General features: G+C 46.1%; 1 protein-coding gene and 1 long non-coding RNA gene across 2 annotated transcripts; one reads left to right on the top strand and one right to left on the bottom strand.

Moving 5' to 3' along the window:
- Positions 1–13,019: 13,019 nt before the first annotated feature.
- LOC308151198 (small ribosomal subunit protein uS8-like) lies at positions 13,020–19,413 on the bottom strand. The gene is made up of 5 exons (XM_080524025.1): positions 19,402–19,413; positions 18,395–18,532; positions 18,116–18,195; positions 17,808–17,893; positions 13,020–13,152 (listed from the first exon to the last, which is right to left on the bottom strand). The coding sequence occupies exons 2-5, from the start codon at positions 18,525–18,527 to the stop codon at positions 13,059–13,061; spliced, it is 393 nt and encodes a 130-aa protein (XP_080380151.1). The 5' UTR covers positions 18,528–18,532; positions 19,402–19,413; the 3' UTR covers positions 13,020–13,058.
- Positions 19,414–21,541: 2,128 nt separating this feature from the next.
- LOC308151199 lies at positions 21,542–23,609 on the top strand. Its single transcript, XR_013937283.1, has 3 exons — positions 21,542–21,668; positions 22,824–23,025; positions 23,351–23,609. It is a non-coding gene; the product is annotated as an uncharacterized lncRNA (long non-coding RNA).
- Positions 23,610–23,962: the final 353 nt, after the last annotated feature.

Below are 23,962 nucleotides of genomic sequence, written 5' to 3' on the forward strand. Positions count from 1 at the left end.
GATTGGACGAGACTGTGGGTTGGGCCTTGAGTGGGCGGCGCTATCCATTCGAACTATCCTCACCATCAGGTTTATAGTAAGGGAAACATATGAAAATCTGCGAAGTAAATCGTTACCAAACATGTTCTTCACCAATGTGTTTCTAAAGGTGTGTAATAACATGTACTAAAAGGTTGAAATTCAACTCCTGTGGGAAACCTCATAAAAAACTGCTCAAAGTTGGGGTACCGATAACCGATTTTCGAAAATTCGAAAATGCTTAAATTGGACATGAGTCACTTTTGAGGGGTCAAACTAGGCATTTTTCATGATTCTGAGTTGATTGCAAGCATTTATTTGTCACCAAGACCACTTCCTGGTAGAGAAACTGCCACGCCCTTTTTTTTTTTTACATATACATTTATTTAAATTAGCTGCATAATACTCAGAGCAAATACTGATCCACCATAGGTCAAATGCTTCAGGAGTCAATGTCTGAGTCTTCTTCAACAACATCATGAATACCATTCTTGCATGTAATGCCTTTACAAACTCCACATGCTGAGATGCACTTGACAGCATTTTTCTTGCAGCTGCATCGCCGGTTGCTGCAATCTCCATTACAATTGCAGCTTGTGAACTGGAGTAGCTCGTCAGGAGCCATGGGGTCTAAGGTTGGAACTGGCACATAACCATGAACACCTAATGTCCATCCATAGTCACTGGGGTCCAGAGACATGCTCTGTAGAAGGATCCAGTCCCGGGTCTGTAGGTAGGCACGGAGAGAATGCTGTGCAGCTGCACCCTCTGTTGGAGGTAGAGTTTCTGGTTTGATCAGCCCAGGCGCTGCCTTTCGCGAGAACATGTTGTATCGAATTGCACCCAGAGTAGTACCTGGCCCATGGTGAATGTACTGGAAGATCCTAGTACCAGCCTGAATCACTGCATCCTTGGTAGCGTGTATGTCAAGGAAGATGTCCATATGTTCGTCGATGTCCCCTGCACAAAACCTGTAAAAGAATGCACTTCAAGGTTTGTTTCAGATATTTCAATATACAAATATTTCATTATGATATAATATTATTATTATTATTACCTGTCAAACAGAGTTGTTTTCCAATGGCCAGCGATAGCAGAAACCGTATCACACCCAGTGAAGGCGTGACAAAAGAGCAGGTAGCGTCTCTTTCTATCTGAGAGAGCTTCTCGGATCCTCTTGACATCATAAGAGCCCTTCGATGTGGTTAAGAAGAGTGGGTGGTTGGTGCTTGAGCTATGGTGCACCAGCATTGCCAGCACGTCTGCGTCTTCTGCCCGCAACTGAAAATAGAAGAAGATATGCAATGCATGTTCAACTATATAATATATAAAAATAGTCAAAACTCTTCTTTTAAAGTAGTCATAGCTAATGCAAGTAAAATACCTACACAAATGTTACTGACCTCAACAGAGCCATCTGTAGCAGCAGCCAATGCCTCTCTCACAATCGAAGTGTCAGCATCATTGTCACTCTGCTCCACGGTGATGTGAATTTTTCTGAATGTTGAAGAGAGGAGGTGAATGAGCTCACTCTTGTTATGAGTGTTGTCCAAGAACTTCGCTCTTGGTGTCCAGTGTATCATATCCGGTCGAATCTGGAGGTCACAGCATGACTTCTTGGTACGTCGGATGTGGTCATGATCTTTTGGCGATCTGTTATAGCCATCAAAGACCACAATGATCCTTTGAGAGTTACGGCCAAGACACTGCATGTAGCTTAGGTAACTGTTGAACAACTTGAGTGAGTCAAGGTGAATCTTCTTCTCGTTGATCTTGGGAATCTTTCTGAGTGATGACAGGGCTTGTACCTTTGACTTCACCTCCATGGTCGATGTCACTGACTGTCCATCCAGCTTAATCTGCATCTCTCTCCCTACTTCAGCTGCTCTCTCAGCATTGACTGGGTCATCTCCTGTGCTTGTGAATCCTGTAGAGAAAGATACAAGCATCTCCTTGTCTCGATCATGGTCGAATGGGTTGTTCTCCTCAAACCATTGGAGGGCAAGTTCAACTGCTTCAGCATCTCGCTTCATCTGTGTTTTGGCAAGGTCTCTGTGGGGTGGAGCATGTTCCTTGACATCTTCCTCCATGCACTGGTTGACATTGGAGAAGTGACTGAGGGTGAGCACCCAGCACTTGTGGCCAGAATCACTGTTTCTCATCCTCCCTCTGCTCAGTCCACCTTCTGATTTGGCTGCCTTCATTAATGTCTGCTCAATACAGATGTCACACCAGGTGCCAGACCAATCATGGCTGGAGTAACGGACAACATGGTTTCCATGGGCAGTGAAACTTTCTATGGTCTCTTTGTAAGCAGGCAACGTTTCAAGTTCCTTCATAAGTTGACAGTACAGCCGTGCACCTTTGGCATATTGATGATGGCCCGCAGCTGCAAAGATGTCCAGCATCCTGGTAGCAATGCAGGACAGGTGCCCCTTGTGGTCTGCAAGCCGCTCACTTTGGATGAAGGTCTTGATCACATCTACCATGTGGTGGTACTGCACCCAGAGTGTAGGCGTTCTTCCTCCTTCAGCGAGTCTTTTTTATTTATTTATTTGTTTTTCAGATTTTATCCCTTTTTCACCCAATTTGGTATCCAATTGAACCCAACCTAGCATCCAATTATCCCCTGCCTATTGCGTAGGATCCGCCGCACGACCCTGTGGCCGGCAGCCCCAGAGGAGACCGCCAGGCAGACTAGCTGACTGGCTCCTCGAGCCCAGCACCGTTATTCCGGCACCCCGGGGGCGCTGTTGCGCGACGGATCCTTGTCCGGAAATATTCCTATACCGCCCTCAGGAGCGGCCGCTCAATATGCCGCTCCCTGTGTGTGCCCCGGCCATATCCGGGTCTGGCGAGCTGGGATTCGATCCCAGTCCCCGGTGGGCAGCTTGCACTAGTGGCTAGTGCTTAGACCGCTACACCACCGCGGGGCCTTCAGCGAGTCTTTTGAAGTTTTCTTCAAACCTATGTTCAAACAGTGCCACTACTGGATCTGTGTGTCGGGCTCCCATCTTACCATCAGCCACCTTCTCCATTAAGGTCCTCATTTCACCAAGCTCCTCCTCAGTGAAGGCATGTTTCATGATGTGCTGATAGATGGCTGCATCAATGAGGAGGTGGGCACGGATTGCCTTGTCAAAACACCCCCCATCCAGGATGTGCTCTTGGTGACAAATAAATGCTTGCAATCAACTCAGAATCATGAAAAATGCCTAGTTTGACCCCTCAAAAGTTACTCAAGTCCAATTTAAGCATTTTCGAATTTTCGAAAATCGGTTATCGGTACCCCAACTTTGAGCAGTTTTTTATGAGGTTTCCCACGGGAGTTGAATTTCAACCTTTTAGGACATGTTATTACACACCTTTAGAAACACATTGGTGAAGAAATTTATTGGTAACGATTTACTTCGCAGATTGGTCAAATATCTGGTAAAATGCCATTACTATTAGTAGTTTTAGGTATACTAGTATTTTTTAGCAGGGTTCCGGTTAGAAGCCTAGTCTCGGCTGCCCGCTTGGAGGTAACAGTATAGTTCAGGTAGGACCAGTGTAGTCAGCTGCAGTGTGTAGTGTTTCGCATGCCTTATTGGGTACAACCTACCCCATACTTTATTTAACAGTGTATTTGCAGTGATACGTTTTGCAGTGTATTTGCAGTGATACGGTTTTGCAGTGAAAAGACCCGAACTACCCACTGTACATACTTTGTGTTTTGTCCCCCGCCCCCACCTGTGGTGTATGTCCCCAGTGAGCAATTTTACGTTGATTAGACGTCTAAACAACGTCCAAATGGCCCGTAGACGTCTAGGCGAAATCGAGGCTAAATATCCGCCAAATTGGAAATTTAAAAAACGTCTATGTTTAGACGTTGAAATGCCGTTGAAACATAGACGTTGTTTCCCTGTCTATGTTTCAACGGCATTTCAACGTCTAAACATAGACGTTGTTTCAATTTCCAATTTGGCCTATATTTAGACCTTGAAATGCCGTTGAAATATTATGTTCCTGCAGGTACTGCAATACCAGGTCGATGCGTGGTGTGGAAGGAGCAAGCCCCTATTCCATCTCCCTGCTCCAAAAAACAATTTAATATAACGTCCCCGGGTAGGGGACGTATCAGATATTAAACTGATAAGAACAGGTGTTTTTTATTGGTTTTTATAAAAACACAACACCGTATATACAATCAATTAATCAAACAATCAGACATTTAAGACATTACATTCAACAACAACCAACATTAAACTAACTAAAGTGCTCAGTGTTCAGTGTATTGTCCAGTGTAGTGTAATGTTCAGTGTTCAGTGTTCAGTGTCCAGGTTCCAGTGTCGGTAGGAGGCAGGGGTAAAAAACCTGTTCGCTGTGCATCCGGGAAAAAATTCCCCTGCAGCCCTCTAGTTGTAGAGCGACTACTATCCAGTTTGCCCACCAGTGCAAAGCCGTGGCTCCCCCACCTCCCTCCCCCGAGGGACCCCACACACCCGACTCACCCGACCCGCCCCACCACCGGCGCATCCGGCCCAGCCCACCAGGCTCAGACTCCTGTAGCCCTTCACGAGGCTAGCCGGACCAGGCGCCCCAGCGGCGGAGCAGATCGAGCACGCAGGCCGACCGGAGGCCCCTGAGGAGAGGCCCAGAGAGCTCGGCGCATGGCAGGCAAGCAGAGGCGAAAAACCTGTACACAGCTTATCCAGGGAAAAAGCTCCCTGGCTCTTCTCAGCTTGTTCCGGGCTGGGGGTTGGGGGTTGGCGGGTAGGGGACTGGGCCTGTAGCTGGGGGCCTGGAGTTGGGGGGGGGGGCCCGGAACAGGGGGTTTGGGGTCGCTGAGTTGGAACCTGGGGTTGGTGCTGGGGTGACGTGGTGGTTCCCGCCGGTCTCTGCTCCTGGGTCTGGAAGCCTGGGTAGGTGTCAGAGCTGGATATGACATGTGCCTGAAAAGATACAGGAGTGAGAGAAGGGAGGTGTGCATGGTTTGTGTAGTGTGCATTTTGGTGTCAGGCGGGTGATCAGTACTTCCCTGTGACCCAGTGGTGTTGGTCATCCTGGTGCTGGTGGTGCTGGCAGAGACGGCTGGTTCGGCTGTGGGTTGTGTGTGGTGATATTCTGGTGAGGGTAGGAAGTGGGTCAGTGCTGTGTACATGTGTAGGTGGTGGAAGGTGCAGTAAACTTCCCTGTTGGTGTTGTGCGCTGCTCCTCTCCTGGTCCTTGTGATGGTGATACTGCTGACCAGGGCTTGTGCTGGAACGGTGGTGAAGGTGATAGTGCAGGAACTGGTGGTGTAGTGAGGTAGGCCCGGGGTGGGGGGGGGTTGGGCGATGCGGCGCGGCATGGGGGGGGGATTTAGAGGATGACGTCCTTCCATCTCTCCACCCCCCACACCGCTCTTGCTTGATCCGGGTTATTTTTAAAGTCAACAATAGCATGGTCCCTGAGGCAGAGGGTGATTCTCCTCCTCAGGGTTGTCAGGTGGACGCTCTGTTTCTGATAGACCCTGATGTTCCTCGTCTCCCAGAGTACCTGCTTGACGGCGCTGATGATCCTCCACTGTTGTTGTAGTTGGGGGGTTGTGCACCCCCCGGGAGGACCATACAGGATGTTCTCGCTCGTCAAGCGGGGCAGGGTCAGCAGGCTGTTTAGGGAGACAGAGGGAACAAACAGGGCCCAGACCCGCCTGGCCACGGAGCACTCACAGAACAGGTGGTTAATGTGTTCTGTGTCCGTGCATCCGTGGGGGCATTTATCAGTCGTTGCGATGTGCCGCCTATGCAAGAATTCCCTAGTGGGGAGACAACCATGAGCAGCCATCCAGGCAATGTCTTTTTGTTTATTGTTAGTACATTTATGATTAATGTTTTTCCATACCTGTTTGGAGTCCACGGCTGTGCTGGCCTTGGGGTGAGTAATGGTTTCCTTCGACCTTATGAAGGTCATAATGTCTTTGTATTTCCATGAGGCCAGCCCAGCCGCGGACAATCCTGTCTTGAAGGCAAAGTCCCTCCATATCTTGTAGACTGGAGGGGGGTCCCAGCTGTAGGGCACAGTGTGATTTATTGATGCGGTCACCCTGAGTGTCCGGAGGATGGGTGTGGCATAGTATATTTCAAAGAACCTGGCTTTCCTATCTTTGTTGTTGATGTTGTTGATGAGGTTGGAGAGTCCCTGTGCCCTAATGATGTTTAGGATGTCTGGGACCCCTTTCCCCCCATTCTCCACTGTTTTGTACAGGGTGGTGCGTTTTAGTTTTTCCATCTGGCTCCCCCAGACAAAGGTAAACATGATCCTTTCGATGGTTTTGGATACTGCTCTGTCTGGGGGAAACACCCTGCCCAGGTAAAGGAGAATGGGAAGAACAATAGCCTTCAGGACCAGGATCTTGCCTGTCATTGTGAGAGGCCGTGCACTCCACTCACAGATCTTCTTTTGGACCTGGCGGATGGTCTCCTTCCAGCTGCCGGAGGCTCCTCCATCTTTCTGGTAGGTGATCCCCAGCAGCTTAATGTTTTCCGTCTTTACAGGGAAGGAGGTTGCCAGGTTCTCCTGCCAGTGCTGCGACAGAAACAGCTCACACTTACCCCTATTGATCAGGGCGCCAGTGGCTGCACAGTAGTCCTCCACCACTTTCGTTGCTGTGGAAATGGAGCGACTATCTGTGCCGACGATGGTAATGTCGTCCATGTACGCCACCACCTTGAGCCTCTCCCCCCGGGCCCCTGGTAGAGGGTAGCCCATGATGTTGGGGGAGCTCCTGATCTTCCGTAGGAACGGCTCCAGGTAGATGACGTACAGTAGAGGGGCCAAGGGGCATCCCTGCCGTACTCCAGCTTTGATGGGGAAGGGGTCTGTCAACTGGTTGTTGATCCGAACTCTGCTCGTGATGTTGTTGTAGCAGAGTTCGGTCCAGTTGAGCAGGTGCTGGGGGAAGTTCATGCCCCTCAGCACCCTCTGCAGGAAACCATGGCTAACCCTGTCAAAGGCCTTCTCCTGATCCAGGCTGAGAAGGCCTAAAGGGGACCTCCGCTCCTGGGAGTGCAGGATGAGGTCTCTTACCAGGAGCAGGTTGTCGTTGATGGACCTACCGGGGACGCTACAGGTTTGGTCAGGGGCTATAACTGAGGGGAGGAGGGTTTGAAACCGTTGGGTGAGGGCTTTTGTCATAATTTTATAGTCCACTGGGAGGAGATTGATGGGGCGCCAGTTCCGGAGGTCCTTGAGGTCCCCTTTCTTGGGGATCAGTGTGACCGTACTCTGTCTCATTGACTCTCCAAGCCTCCCTTCCCTGTAGACGGCTTTGAAGACCTCCGCCAAGTCCTCCTTGAGGAGATCCCAGAGAGTCTTGTAGAACTCTGCTGGGATCCCATCCGGTCCAGGGGCCTTGTGTGTATTCAAGGAGTGCACGGCCCGGGTGAGCTCCTCCGTGGTCAGCTCTGGGTTCTCACTCTCACCACCCTCGGGGACCCGGTCCAGACCATCCAGGAAGGTGGCCATGAGAGTCTCGTCGGTTGTCTTGATGTTGTAGAGACTCTCGTAGAACTCTCTTGCCACCCCCGGGATGTTGCCTCTGTCTGACACGGTGTCCCCATTGGTGTCGTATAGGGACAGGATAGGCTTGTGTTTTGACCGTGCCTTGCGGAAGAAGTGGCGTGTGCATTTCTCCTCCTCCTCCAGGCCCTGGAGTTTTTCCCTGAACTGTTTCTTTTGTTGTTGCTCCCGGTAGAGGGTGGCAAGGTGTTGTTTGGTCTCAGCCAGTTCTCGGGCCACATCCAGACCACCCAGTTGTAGGAGACTTAGGCGTTGGAGGGCCGCGTTGTGGTGTTGAAACCTGGCCCTCTGTTCTGCCGCTTTCCTCCTTCCGACTGACCCGAAGTAGCCCTTTGTCCTGGCCTTAACCATCTCCCACCACTCTATCGGGGAGTCGAACAGTTCTTTTAGGGTCCTCCACTCCAGGTAGCGCCTGGAGAAGGAATGCACCACTGTTGGGTCCTGAAGGATCGATGTATTCATCCTCCAGGTACCCCTACCCGCTCTTGTTTGGCCATCCCATTCCAGGGACACTGTCAACATCCTGTGGTCCGAGAAGTGGGCCGCCTGGCTGGTCAGGGTTCCCATCCTCAGACCTGGCGAGAGCAAGAACATGTCTATCCTGGAGGAAGAATTCCCGGAGGAACTCACCCTTGTGTGTGTCGGCGGGGAGGTGCCACCGGCGTCTACCAGTTGGAAGTCGTCTATGATGGACTGAAGTTCTGTAGTGGATCGGTCTCTCCTGGGCCTGCTGCGGTCCTCATCCCGGAGGGCACAGTTGAAATCTCCCCCCACTAGGACTGGTGTGGGGATGAGGAGGAGAGACCGAAGTTTCTTGAAAAGGGAGACTCTCTTGGCCACGTTGGTTGGGCCGTACACATTGATGACCCTCAGCGGCGAACCCTGGATCTCTAGGTCCAGAACCAGGATTCGCCCGCTCTCTACAACCTCCCCCTTTTTGGTCTGCAGAAAAGGGTTGGCCACCAAAATGCCGACCCCATCAGCTCTATCAATGTTTGAGCCTGACCAGAGAGAGTCCCCCCGTGTCCATTCCTCCTCCAGGGTGGCGTCCATCTCCTTGAATGGGATGGCGCACTCCTGGAGGATATACATGTCTGACTGATGTTGGGTGATGTACTGGTAGACGACCTCCCGTTTGTCTGGTTGCCGGAGGCTTCTGGTGTTGAGAGATGAGATTGTTATCCTCATGGTTCTTGGATTTGGTTTGTTCCAATTTTTGCTAAACTGTTGCACATGAGGTTGAGGCCCTCCAATGGGTCGTTGGGGGCCAGATAGTGTGGTACCTCCCCTTGGCTGCTCATGGTGTGGGGGTTGTCTCCCCTCTGACTGCCTGGTGGCCCCCTCATCTGTGTTGTTGATGAGGTGATTTTCGGTGGCCCGTACGGTCCGGTGAGCATGGACTGGGGGTGGCTGGTGGGCTGTGCAGGGTGAGGAGCATGTGATGACTGGAGAGAGGAAGAGGGTGGGGAGGAGGGTTTGGGGGGGGGAGCCGGCTTACCTGTATGGCGTTGGGGTTTGGGTTCTGGAGTAGTCTTTTTGTCTGGTTTTTTCCGGATTGCCTTTTTTTGTGGTCTTTTGCGTTTTGGTTGAGCCAAGCTCCAGTCATTTTCACTGTCTGATTGGACCAGATACACTTGATCTTAGCCAAAAGGCCGAGAAGCGATACCCGCGATGGTTTCGAGGGAGGGTAGTCATTCTCTGGCACGTCAATGTAGGTCACGGTTTAACCACAACAATAGTTTCTATAGGCATTCCACTATATAATAATAATGGTATTAGCGGAATAGTGTTTTAACAATAATAATGTAGTGCCAATGTACAAAACATCCCAAAAATACTACTTTTCACTGTTCCAACCGGGAAATTCAATACGTCCCATGGTCACGTGGTAACCCGTCTCCAATCGTAGCGAAAGAAAGCATTTGTTAACCAAAATTACATTAACCGCAAACTGGAAATAATAACCAACCGGTTACATGTAGCAAAACGTAATGCGATTATTATGTGACGTTTTTTGTATTTAAGAAAGCACATTTGAACGATATTTCCTTTTAACGATCAGTTTCTATGGACCTCTTTGAATTAAAAGAAAAGGACAAAGAAGAATATGCCTGTAAGCAATGCGTTTGTATTTTTAAAATATAACTGGTCTTTCCTCTCATTCTGTGCTACTTGTTCCTGTTTAAAGTTGTTCATGTGCTTTGATCTTTGTTTGAAAAGCCACTGATGACTCTACAATGATAGACTCTCCTCTGCAGTCATCAACACCAGGTACTATGACTATTTTTCTATATAATCTCAATTCAGTTAATGTAGTGTGTTGCCGATTTGTCTTCCCAGCCTCATAGTCATAGAGTAGAGCGTAAGGACAATAGAATGGGTTTAATAACGGTTTTAATGCATTTGAGATAAGTAGAAAATATGTTTAGACACAGACCGCATTTATCTCCGGACAGCGACGTATAGACGAAATTTAAACCACCACTTCCGCATGAATAACTATGCTAGACTACATGGAATCTCAGACTAAATGACGGTCTGGTACATATTTTGACAATCTACAGGCGTTTAGGGTATTAATTTAAACTCAACGTGCTGCTAGACTAAAACAGGTTTAGACACAGACCGCATTTATCTGGGTTAAAGGACAGCGACGTATAGACGCAATTTAAACCACCACTTCCGCATGAATAACTATGCTAGACTACATGGAATCTCATACTACATGACGTCTGGGACGTATTCTGACAGTTTAGAGGGGTTTAATAACGGTTTTCATGCATTTAAGATAAGTAGAAAATATAGCCGTAATATAGCTGGTCTATATTGGTTTATATTCTAGACGCGAGGTTGAAAAGACGTCTATTGCTCACTGGGTCCCCACCTGTCCTACCCGCTGTACATACCTTATGTTTTGTTGTATTGTTCTTCCCATGATGGATGTATGTTTATCTTGTAGATAGTACTAGTTATTTGTCTGTATTATCTTGTAGATAGTACTAGTTTTTTTGTCTGTCTTACATGTAACGATGAATTGAGAATCAAGGACCCCAATTGAAATAAGCCAGGTGCCGCCTGACCACTCTGCCGTAGAGATTGATTTTATACTTTTGATATTACTCGTCCTGATCCTGGTGCAGGTGTTTTTAATGAATTGTTAATAAACGTATTGTTGCAATATAGATCGCCTCCTCTTGTTGTGTACTCAAGGGTCCTAGTATATCCTGTACGGCTACACAGTCGTGTGGGCAAATGTTAATACTTTTGAAAATACTACCTTTCCTTTTGAATGATTTGGACAATGAGTATGTTACATTTATTATTAAGTTGATTGAGATAGTTCTTGCTCCCATTATTTCTTTACAAACCATAGCACGACTCAAAACTATGATTGAGCAACACCTGTATCAGTTTAAACAACTTTTCCCTGAATCTAATATAATACCCAAGCAGCATTACATGTTGCATCTTCCTAGTCAAATCGAATCTCTTGGTCCTTTAATAAGGAGTATGTGCATGCGATTTGAGGCAAAGCACAGTTATTTTAAGCAGTGGGCTTCTAAGTTAAACTTTAAAAATGTTTGTAAATCACGTGTAAAACATAATCAATTTCTTGAATGCTGTCAGAATGTAAAAGGCATTGAGCATCATATTTTTGCAAATGAGAGAGTACTGGGGCCTGTCTCGTAGGTGATGAATACTGACTATGTTAAGGCTAAACTCAGAGATTTTTTGGGGCATTCATGTCATACAATCTGTCATCTCTGTGAAATGGATTGTCCTCAATGGTAATAAGTACATCAGTGGGAAGTCTATGATTATCTCGGATGTGGATGATACTTTACCTGTGTTTGGATTGATAAAGGATATCTTTGTGATCGATTCCTCTTTCATTGCTTTTGAGTATCAGCGTTATGAAACTTTGAATTTCGATAACGATTTGTTGGCGTATGAAGTGGCAGTGCCCATTCTTGCCCAGGCAACAGAACTAGTGCACAAGCTTATTGATTACACCTCATATTTTTCTATCAGTTTCAAAGAAAGTGTGTTTCTGCCAATAAAGTATAATCTTTCTGATATTATTGCACATAGAAATGGTCCTGTGGATATAGCCTAAATGTATCAGTTGTGGTTGAGGTCATAGTAGGTTCTCTCTTCCATCTGTACTGTAATAGGCAATTGTTTTTTAGTTTTTGTTTGGTATTTTTGAACTTTTTGTTGACATGCGTAAGTGAAATTAAGATAAACTTCTTTGTAAATGATCCAGTCTGCATGACATGATATAATTGTGTCAAAGTACAATAAAGCCATCACTTTGCCAAATAAATGATGCTAATTAACCGACAGGCAGTTCACGCCCTCTACTGCTTGCACAGATGGGTTACCTGCCCTTCTGTTGCCATGGCGCTGATTGATCCATCATCTATGGCCACGCTCGCTGAGCAGAATGCTGTAGGTTAGCTAATAAGGCCCTGAGAGTGAGACAGCAGGTGATGCTTTCAATATGAGACACATTTGATCATGTACTCTCAATCACATTCCAGTAAAGCTTGTTGAATATGAGTCTCTAACTGTCAGAATCTGGCAGTGTGGCTGTAAGTCATTATTTCCAGTCTGGCTCAGTGATAGGAGAGTCTTTCAGAGTAGGTGGAGGCTATATAACTGACACAGGGTGAAACATATTCAACCCCTTGGGAGGAACCTAATGCCTAATGTGATTGGACAGATGACAGAAGCACTTGACAGGACCAGTGATGGCTTGTATGACAACCTAATTATGTAATATCATCATAACCCTGTCTTTACATGACCGTAATTCCTACTGTTATTATTGCCCCTTCGAATTCTGCTACCACCCCACTTCCAACCAGTGCCCCATGAGAAGTCACCACTGATGTGGGAGCAGAACTCATTGAAACATTAACAAGTCATCTGGTAAGGCCTTATCCAAAACTCTATAAGGGCTTGTCTGATGACTGTACTTAATACACCCATCCCAACACAACTGCCTCTCTTTTGAGAATGAGAAAGCTATTGCCGTAGGTAGCCCTGAAATGACCACAGATAATACAAAACAGCAGTTGTGCAGTGTCATCACCACTCAATACCTGTGAAGTGGCTCTGTGATGGCTGAGTGGTGATTGTAGCCCTGGGGTGAATGTGTACCAATACACTGTAGAATAGATCGACCCTCTGAATAGGCAATTTCCTGCATTTTAACCCCAGACGCACAAACGCTAGAAGTTGTTTTTGTTACATCAGGAGAAGCAGTAAGATGTAGCTCTAGCCCTGACCACACACACACACACACACACACACACACACACACACAGACCAGGACTGAGGAAATCTGACATGCATGAAGAGAGCCTGGTCAATCAATATATCTGCACAACTGTTTCAAATATTGTATACCCATCAGGCTTCATAGTCAATAAAGACGTTTCAAAAATAGAATCCATTGGAAATAAACTTTATTTGCTGGCACATGAACAAGGTCAGAAAAAGAACCCAAGGATTTTTCCTCCAGTGTGTTTCCTCCTGGCCTCTTCGTGGTCCATGATACCGGCCGAAGTGGTCATCACTATGTAGCTGTAGAGGTGAGATAGACACATTGTTAGGTTAGAGAACATGTTGCTTTAAGAGATGTTCTTCTTCTTATAGTTGTTCTACATCCTATAGTTGTCTAGCACTAGTACCACCGCTGACAGTTATGTTGTATAATCTGAATATATATATTTTTAAAAAGTAACACTCAAACTTAACTCTGAAATACTTTGCCAACGGCAATTTAAAAATGTAAGTTTTAGTTTCCAAATAACATGTTCTGTCCCGTTTGGAACATGGTATTTCCTAACAAATGCGCAACTGGATTGACTCAGGTGCACTATCTGATAGAAACTAAAACTTGCCATTTGAATTGGAACTAAAATTAGGTTCAGAAGTGGGTTTATAAATAATGAAATAAAGAAGGACTCATAACATATCCTTGATTCGAGTGTTGAGTGTTTTTAAGATGTTTACTGTATGAACAGGCTTCAATAGGAAACACAAGCTGACCAAAAGCTGCATCTAAACATTGACAGAAGCGAGACACACAAAAACTACTTCAGATAAATGACTACATCAAATCCAAGTGCAAAACTACTATAAGATGTATACGGAATGGAACATCACTTTAAGAGTTTTCTTCAATATTTTAGCCAGTCATCAATGAATCATCTCACCAGTCTATTACCGTATTTTCCGCACTATAAGGCGCACCGGATTATAAGGCGCACCTTCAATGAATGGCCTATTTTAGAACTGTTTTCATATATAGGGCGCACCGGATTATAAGGCGCATAGAATAGAATATAGAATACTGCAGTCAAACGTTTGACTGGGGTTGCGTTACGCCCAAGCTCCACCTACTGCGTTGCGTCACCTCTCCATCGGTGTTGTGTCAACTTCCCGTTGTCCATGCTCCACCTGAGCGTTGTCACCGTCAACGTTCTACCTGCTCCACTGTCAAAAATATATTTTTTTCCACCTCAAGTATCAGCCGTTCGTCATCCATTTTTGCAACAAGCGTCAAGGACCTGCGGTGATTCACAGCTGACTCGCGTGAATAGCAATTCGCAATAGCTGCGACCACGAGATATAGAGTAGTTAGCTACAAGCATTTTCAATCTGCTATTATCTCTATTAGTGGATTAACCGCTGTGGTGATTTAACAGCTGATAAAAAATACATCAAGTAGACTACAAACAGAGCAAAACAACACCAGAAAACAACCAATAGGCTATACAATTATAACCAACAACCAATATGTGACAGCTCCTGGTGAAATGTGCAACGTAATTTTTCAGTTTTTACACATGCTTAAACTACAGATGGTAAGCTTTCAAATGATGTGTCATACATTCAAATCAGAGAAAGATTGAACACGACAGGCGTATTTGAATGTTGGTTCACCTCAAACACTGAATGGGAGAAAAGTGACTCTGAACGCAGCCCCAGCTATGAACGCAGCCACAGCTACGAACGCTCCTAACAAAACACATCGCTACGAAGGTCTCAACTGTATTTTAATAACATGACAACATACTGGGAGAACATCGACATGCTAAAAACACATAACTACACATAACTAGATGAACACACAGTTCTTGCTTTTGAACACGAGCTAAAACGATGTTTACAAGTCAACCCTCCCTTACCGGTAGCCTCCGGCAAACGAGAATAATGAATCCAATACACAAATTATAAGTGTTTAGTGATCGTTAAACTGTTGTTTATTATATCGAGTGGGTACTTTAAAACTTCAAGTTGAAAGCACCAAGAAGGACCGCCTCGAAATTCATCGATGTTCATGTCCCGTGCTCGCGCTGTTGCCTTCATTCGAATAGTGACTGTAGAGACGCTTCTACTTGGTGTTTACTGATTACCGTAATGCTGCAAGCGGTGCGGCTTTGTAGTTTACCAGTCGTACTGAAACATTTTGACAGAGCGCCTTGAGCGCCGTGTACAACCAGTATGGATCAACAAATTAACCAATTGATCCATATATAAGGCGCTCCGGGTTATAAGGCGCACTGTCGGTTTTTTTTGAAAATTAAAGGCTTTTAAGTGCGCCTTATAGTGCGGAAAATACGGTACATTTGTGAATTGAACCACAGCCCACTTAAAAAAACGTTACAAATGTGAAGTTGGAATAGGCGAAGGCAGGGTAGAAAGCCCTTGACTGACTTATCCAATAACGTAGGCTATAGACCAGATATTATTACAGTACGTTGGTGAGGGATGGATGCATTTAAAAGCATTTGAACAGGGTCCCACATTTCACAGCTTTAGAATAGTGATATCCTGCTGCCTAAGTGACTTGTTTATCAGTGGTGGCAGCAGTTGTGTTGCTTGGAGCCAGATGGAAATTCTGGTTCCATTTCACTTGAAATAGAAGCAGAATTCTGTCTGGCTCCAGGCAAGCAGTAGTGCTGAATGATACTAATCTAATGGCCAGCAGATAGACCAGACGCTTTTTGGGCAATTGACAATGCCGCCTGCAATAGCGGCTGAATAATCTGCACAAGCAGCAATACTTGAGGAACCGCAGCTTACAAATATTTTAACACTTCCACATGCATAACACCTCCAGTAGATGCTGTATATAGGCCATTTGAGTTCTGCCTTCCAGATACATAGGAGTAAAAAGCTATGTGAACAGAGCACGAATGCAACATGACTGCAGTAGCAGAAAACCTATGGCCTAACCCAAGTCCCAAACATTTAGGCTACTAAATCAATCACAAATGATGGTGAAAGACCACAAAACGTAACTTGTATGCAAGCTATGTATATATTAGGAGTGTTACGGTACGCAAACATTTCGGTCTGGTATGTACCGCGGTTTTTAAGTCACAGTTCGGTTTCGTTTTTTCCAATTATTATTAGACAGTGGTTTACTGATGAACTGTACTGCACTTGTATAATAATGTTACATTTGTGATGTAGTGCGCAACTACTGAACTCAGTGGCCCTAGATGTCCACCCATCGGTCATGATGCAGACGAGAGGGAACTACGTAACGAGGCTCGATTACTTTCAACATGTGTTTAAGGGTGGATTCACACCTAGCTTGTTGGTCTGAATCAGGGAGTGTTTACCTCCTAATTCGGTTTGTTTGGGAATATGTGAACACAGCAATCGCACTTTGCTCCGAAGCAAATCAACCAGACCGAGTCCGTCTAGAGAGGGTGGTCTCGGTACGCTTGCTATCGCTTCACGAAGTGATCCATTTGCAGTGAGAACGCACGTTACCCACAAACAGAATAGAACTCAATTGCGGTACCCTGCACGTACACCTGTCGAAACTTCAAAACACAAATCAACTTTTGACTGTCAAACACACTATACATATACTACATATAATATGAAAAGAAAACACTGAAAATAGATGACAGGTCAAGCATAAGACATACATTTGTTCCAAATGATTATTTAATTATTTCCTGATTATTCATCAGTCAAGGACATGATTGAACAAACTCATACAAGTGGTCACATGACCAACTTGCACAACTGAACATTCCATTATATCTGACTCCAAAATACATTTCATGATTAATAATGATTGCATAATAACAGCATCCGCACACTCAAACACTGTGCAAAAAAACATTGTTTATCGCGAAAGACAACCGCTCCGCCACTAATGTGAAAAATCCTGGAGGAAACACTGTATTGCATGTGCACGCACGCACGCCTGAATGGATTATGTACAGTACCATGCTCCCACCAGCACTCTCCACACCCTGAAGACCACCATCATCACAACTAAGGCTCCAGAAATGCTCAGCCTCAATAAGACAGTTACTGCCGGAGTTACAGGGTTCAAGAAAGGCGATGTCTACATTTGAGGCATACAACAACCTATTAACCTTCTCTAACCTTCTTCCCATTTGAAGAGAGGAGAGCGGCAAATCCTTCCAATCGTTTGATTCCAGCTGCAGCACCCCTGTGTATCTGCAAGCAGCACGTTCAAGTCCCAGAAACACAGTAAGTACCTGGGCTGGGCATGTACCTGTACCTGGGCTGGCCATGTGAGCTCTAGTTGAGGTTCCTGCAACTCTCCAACCTAATCTGAATCTTCCTTAACAAAGGACCATGGAACACTTCCCATCTGTCCTCCGCTCCTCCACCTCTGCTGGCCGACTGGCCCCACCACCTCTACACCTACATGACAGTTGCACTGCCCGACGTCTCTTCACTACACTGACTCCCCGCTGGTGGAATGAGCTTCCCACGGCTGGCAGAACTGCAGAGTCACTCCCCATCTTCCGTCGGAGACTGAAGACCCGTCTCTTCAGGTTACACCTTAACTGCTCCTCCTGAGACATCTACTACCCCCCAGCACTGCGTCTCCTGAGACACCCGCTTTTCCCCTTTACTGTATCCCCTATGCCCCCCCTGTTCTCCAGTGTCTATATATATACAAATAAAAAAACTTTTCCTTCCATCACTGAGACGGCCAATGGCCCCGGGCCTGAGCTAGATTACTCTTCCTGCTACGACTGGTGGATTGATGATTCACTTGCTTAGTCAAATGTATTGATTGTAAGTCGCTTTGGAATAAGGCGTCTGCTAAATGCCAAAAATGCAATGTAAATGTAATGTGGACATCAGTCAACTGTGACTAGACCACGCATCCAAGACAGAGGGCAAACCCAGACAAGTGAAACACATGAAGGAGCAGTGATGTCACTCACCCAAACTGTCTGGAGGGGAGGAGGTTGTTCTGCCACTTCTCCAGGTCCTTCAGCTGGAGGTCGAACCGGGGGCTGATGACTCCACACTGTTACACACACACACACACACACACACACACATTAGGGCCCAGGCACACTGAGGTGAATCACACTGGAGAATGCCAAATGAATGTTCTGAAAAGGAGGCTTAATTACAGCAGATGACAATGAGTATACAGTGCGAAGTGCACAACTCTATAAGTCCATGAAACACTACTGATTGAATTCACTAGGGGACAGGGGTGGAAATAAAGCCTGAATCCACTCACCTTGTTGAGTCTGCCCGTGAGGTTGACCACTATTTTTCCAGCTCTGTGATCATCGATGATCTCAAATTCGCCAATGTAGCCTGGATAGAGGACGAGACATGAGGCTCATTTTAAACTCATCTTTTGTGAGGATGATTAGGCTACGCCTGGGCACGGGCCCAGTCAGGACAACATTACCTTCCTAACATCATTTCTCAAGGACAAATGCATGCATGTGTGTGTGCGTGTGTGTGTGTATATGAGGGTAATTAGCTGTCAATTGTTTCTCCCTCAACTCACCGTGCTTCATCATGACGGTGAGGAAGCGCACGATCACCTTGGAGCACGGCCTGATCAGAACCTGGCGCTTGCCACGTTTCTCTGCATTGTTGATGCTTTTCAGCGCGTCAGCTAGTACGTTCATACGCACCATGATGCCTATGGGGTCAACACAAACACAGCAATATTACATTTAAAAGCAACACTAGAGCTTTGAGCCTATATTATCTGCAATGGTTAAACACCAGCATCCCTAGATTACAGGGCAAGAGCACCACCACCTGTGCTAAAAAGGTCTAGACCTCTTGCCAGTTGCCAAATTGTCCTCAGCTGAGTGTGTAAGGGACAACCTATATCACACTCTCTATGGAGAAATACAATGTATTGAAAATATTTGCTACACAACTCTCAAACTCGTAGTCAGGGCATGACAGTAGGTAGGAAACAGTAACTGAGTAGGGCATCTGGGATTGATGGTATCATCTAACACCAGTTGGCAGGCAAGATTATATTTTCTCCAAAACCATGACATAGCTGGCTGAGTGGAACAGCACTCTAGGTCGTAAAGTTGTGTGTTGCCAGTTTGTAGGAGTGGGGCTGGTGGGCTGTTACCCAGCAACTTGTACACAGACCCCGGACATGACTGGCAAGCTACAATAGGTAGCTAGCTATATCCAGGACATTTACCTAACAACTGCGGTTTCAACACTCGACAGTCACATCATACTGGTTGGTACAACCGATAGTAGGCTCAGATATGCGGTGTGGACTGTTAGATCTACGCCAACGTTCATGGCAGTAGGAAGACAGCTCACATACAAGATACAGAGGCAAAATATCTTGGGCTGGACTGTTCTGGATTTGGGGCATAACATCTTGAGGAAACAATAAGCTATATCTGACAGGATTTCATCATTAAATGCCTGTCTCATCAGCTCATTGCCCTCGAAGACTGCGCACTCTGAGTTGGTCGGATGACTTAGATATCAGAGGGATTTCATAGGAGTAGCAACTTTCGCCAGCCTTACCAGTTCTGCAGTATGGCGTAAAGAAGAGGGAGCGGAAGTCTACGACGCGACTTGGAAGAAGAAAATTCTCGCGCGGCTGGAGGCGGAAATAGACGCAGATAAGGAGGTACGTTCAAGAGCAAGATGGTTTTGTGCAGCAGAGGAACTTCTCAACTACTTTCTGTTTGCTGTTGGTAGGGGACCACCATAGATAGATATATATATATATATTGAAACTGTATGGGGGAGCACCACTCAGGTGTTAAAATTACGCAATGCTAAATGGTTCTGTCAGTCCTCTCTTGTAATTCTATATCTATGCTGCAGCTGGACTTGTTTTCCTGTATCCATAACAACAAACCTTCAACAATTAATAGAACTGCAACAGTTGTGCTGTATGTATAATATTGGCTGTAGTTTGGGTAAGTACTAAAGAGCCCACACTATGAGTACTATGATGAATATAAAATGCATCATTTCAATTATCAGTATATGTCAATACATTTTTTATCAACATGGCAGTGCTGTGAAATAACATTAAATAGTATTCATTTCAGTGAATTTCCATGTCATTCATTTCATCAATGTTTTTGCCGATGATGCTGTCATCATTGTGCTTTCAATGGGGTCACCTGGTTGTTTTACAGGGCCTTGGACACCAACAGTATGTCTAAGGACAAGCGGACGGCTACAGGGACTGTGGGCTTCGGCCAGGGTAGCAAGGTAGACAGTGTGTCCATGGCCAGCTGGGGGGAGATGTCGCACATTCGAGACACTCCGGCTGGGCAGCGGCACCCAGGCGAGGCCCAGGCTGTAGGCCAGAGGCGTGGGTGTGGACGCCTGATGCACCAGAGCACCCTGACCCTGGGAGGTCAGGCTTGTGAGAGCAGTTATACCACCACACATGCTCAGGTCAGACTTCCACTGGCTACACACACACACACACACACACACACACACACACACACACACACACACACACACACACACACACACACACACACACACACACACACACACACACACACACACACACACACACACACACACACACACACACACACACACACACACACACACACACACACACACACACACACACACACACACACACACACACACACACACACACACACACACACACACACACACACACACACACACACACACACACACACACACACACACACACACACACACACACACACACACACACACACACACACACACACACACACACACACACACACACACACACACACACACACACACACACACACACACACACACACACACACACACACACACACACACACACACACACACACACACACACACACACACACACACACACACACACACACACACACACACACACACACACACACACACACACACACACACACACACACACACACACACACACACACACACACACACACACACACACACACACACACACACACACACACACACACACACACACACACACACACACACACACACACACACACACACACACACACACACACACACACACACACACACACACACACACACACACACACACACACACACACACACACACACACACACACACACACACACACACACACACACACACACACACACACACACACACACACACACACACACACACACACACACACACACACACACACACACACACACACACACACACACACACACACACACACACACACACACACACACACACACACACACACACACACACACACACACACACACACACACACACACACACACACACACACACACACACACACACACACACACACACACACACACACACACACACACACACACACACACACACACACACACACACACACACACACACACACACACACACACACACACACACACACACACACACACACACACACACACACACACACACACACACACACACACACACACACACACACACACACACACACACACACACACACACACACACACACACACACACACACACACACACACACACACACACACACACACACACACACACACACACACACAGGGATAATTCAGTGTGTGAGTGATGCCCATCCTCTTCCTAATCCTGGCACTTTTTACAGACTTACTCCGGCAGGGAAGCCAATGGACAGCCACTCATTTTCTTCCCCAGAGATCCAAGATACCCCTCCCAGCATTCCGGACAGCTGGACCTGAGTAACACACCTACCGACCAATCACAAACGCACAGCAGAGACGTCCATTGTCCCAAAGACATCATCCCAGTATGTGACACTGGCACTGCCACACTAACCTATAGTGCTGGTCATAGAAACTGTGTCACTAATTGATGTACTGTGTGCTGTTTGATAGTGTGTGCTGTGTTTTAGTTGGTCATAGATAAAGACTCCTGATATGTAGCTTTTCTCATTACTACCTCTAGGTCATAGTGCTACAAGAGACTGCCAACATGTACTGCTGCCATAAAATATAAAAGCCTGCTTGTAATACTCTACCAGAACAGTAGATAGCACTGTGGCCTCATATTTAGAGGTTGCGAACTATCAAGGTGCACATTGATTCATGTCCCTTCAAAGTCCTCCGTCCATCCCCAAACATTGCTTAAATCAGCAGGAGATGATTTTTGCTTTGAGTACCGTGTGCAGTATCGTGTGACCCCAATATGGGAACATTGCAGAGTCAAGGGTTTTGTGTCCTTTCGACTGAGTTGGGTATGAGTCCCTTTCCATCCCTCCTCCTGTTCGGTGTTCCACTCCCTCCTCTCTCTCATCACCTGCTCATCACTTTCCTCCTCATATTTCCTTCCAGTTTTTCCAGCCCTACCATCCAATCTCACATTCTATCTCAGAATCAGAATTATTTTTATTGCCAAATATATTCGCACATACAGGAAATTGACTTGGTGTGGTTGGTGCATAGGACATAAAGATAAAAACAACAATATAATAAAAAAAAAACTATGTAGTTTAAACAGCAATATAAAAGCAAAAATTATTTAAAAAGACAATGACAGAAACAGAAAGGGGCAGTAGAATAATTATGTAGGCTGTATGTAAAACTAATATAGATTACATTGTCAGCTGTATGTGTGCGTTGAGCATGTGTCTCTGTGTCCCAATGGTCCAGACTTTACCCTGAAGGTATCCTTGTGCACTACCTCAACTGGACTTGAAAGCACATGATTGGTGTGGAAAAAGGCCAGGTTTACACCAGTCCAATGCTTTTAAATCCATACATGCACAAGTATTCACCGCAGGGTGGAGAATTGGGACAGGTCTGTTTCCTTTCCTCTATACCTCCATCTCCAATCCATCAGTATCTCCATCTCTCTTACATGTCGTTACTCTCTGTACCAAAAGCCGACCTTCATTGGTTACTCCGTCCTTCCCCTTTAATCTTCCCCCTTTTTCTTATTCTAGTACGACATCCTGCAAAGTCTGGGCCAGAGGAACTGGACTAATAACCGTGAGGGTGTGGCCATGAGAGAGGTCACCAACCCTCCTGAGCCCACCCCTTACTGGACAACCTATAGGAGCGAGCACAACAGCCCCGGCCCCGCCCACCCACAAAACAGCCCTACAGGCAGACCTACACTGTGGCATCAGCACAACATTCTCACTGGTAAACACAGACACACACACACAGACACACACTTTTATGAAGACACTCTTATGGTGCAGCTGTACGTAAACTCAGACAGTATCCACTGTAACCTTTTACCTTCCTGATTTTTTACAGTAATTGGTAAAAATGTTTCTGAACAATTACCATTGAATTGTGAACAATCAGAAGTGTATGTATAATGTATGTAGGTTCTTAACATTCATTGTGGATTGCAACCAAAATCTCATTGGTTGAAGAGTTCCCGAGAACCAAAAAAAACGTTATCCGTAGGTTATGGGACTGGACCGTGCACACACATCATTACCTCTGCCGTGTCCTATAGGTGAGCAGAGGGGTCCAGCAGGCCCAGGGAAGCCCAGGAGACAGTCTGGGGAGAGAATGCTGTGGGCTGCACAACGCTGGGAGACTGACTGCTGTGCTCTCAGACTCAACTGAACACACTCACATACTCTCCAATTGAGGCCTGCAAGTCAACTTGACGCACGTTAAACCCAGCTACTCACTACATGGAGCACCAGACACTAAAACACACTGACACAAACCACTCAGCCTCATTGAGAAAACTACCCCCCGAAGCTCAACTGAACCTGTAAATCACACACTGGAGTCGGGGCTCTCTCTGAATAAATACTTGCTTCAGAATGACTGGAAAGTCTGAGTATGCCGTCATGTTTTATATAACCTTGTCCCCAGGCTATTGAGCACATCGCATATATACCTGGAATGACAATGACTCAAGTATTTGTTAGTATTTGAGTTCAGCGAATCACACGGCAGCAAGGTGTAGCTCCGAGGGGTACTGTGGGAGATGACTGATGTGAAGTAAAGCCAATGGCTATACGCCATCTGTTAGGCGCTCTTTCTTTTGGCTTAATGAAGGCCAAGTTTGACACCATGTTTTACTGACAGGATTGGCCCTGAAGGGAAAAAGCTA

Source organism: Nansenia antarctica (assembly GCF_963989245.1).
Source record: "Nansenia antarctica genome assembly, chromosome: 2".
Taxonomy (NCBI): Eukaryota; Metazoa; Chordata; class Actinopteri; order Argentiniformes; family Microstomatidae; genus Nansenia; species Nansenia antarctica.

Excerpts from the sequence above, each read along its gene's own strand:
- LOC308151198 (XM_080524025.1), bottom strand. The coding sequence starts at position 18,527 with ATGGTGCGTATGAACGTACTAGCTGACGCGCTGAAAAGCATCAACAAT. Across the intron at positions 17,894-18,115 it reads TCACGGGCAGACTCAACAAG|TGTGGAGTCATCAGCCCCCG; the intron begins GTGAGTGGATTC and ends TGTGTGTAACAG. Across the intron at positions 13,153-17,807 it reads CTCCCCTCCAGACAGTTTGG|CTACATAGTGATGACCACTT; the intron begins GTGAGTGACATC and ends TCACCTCTACAG.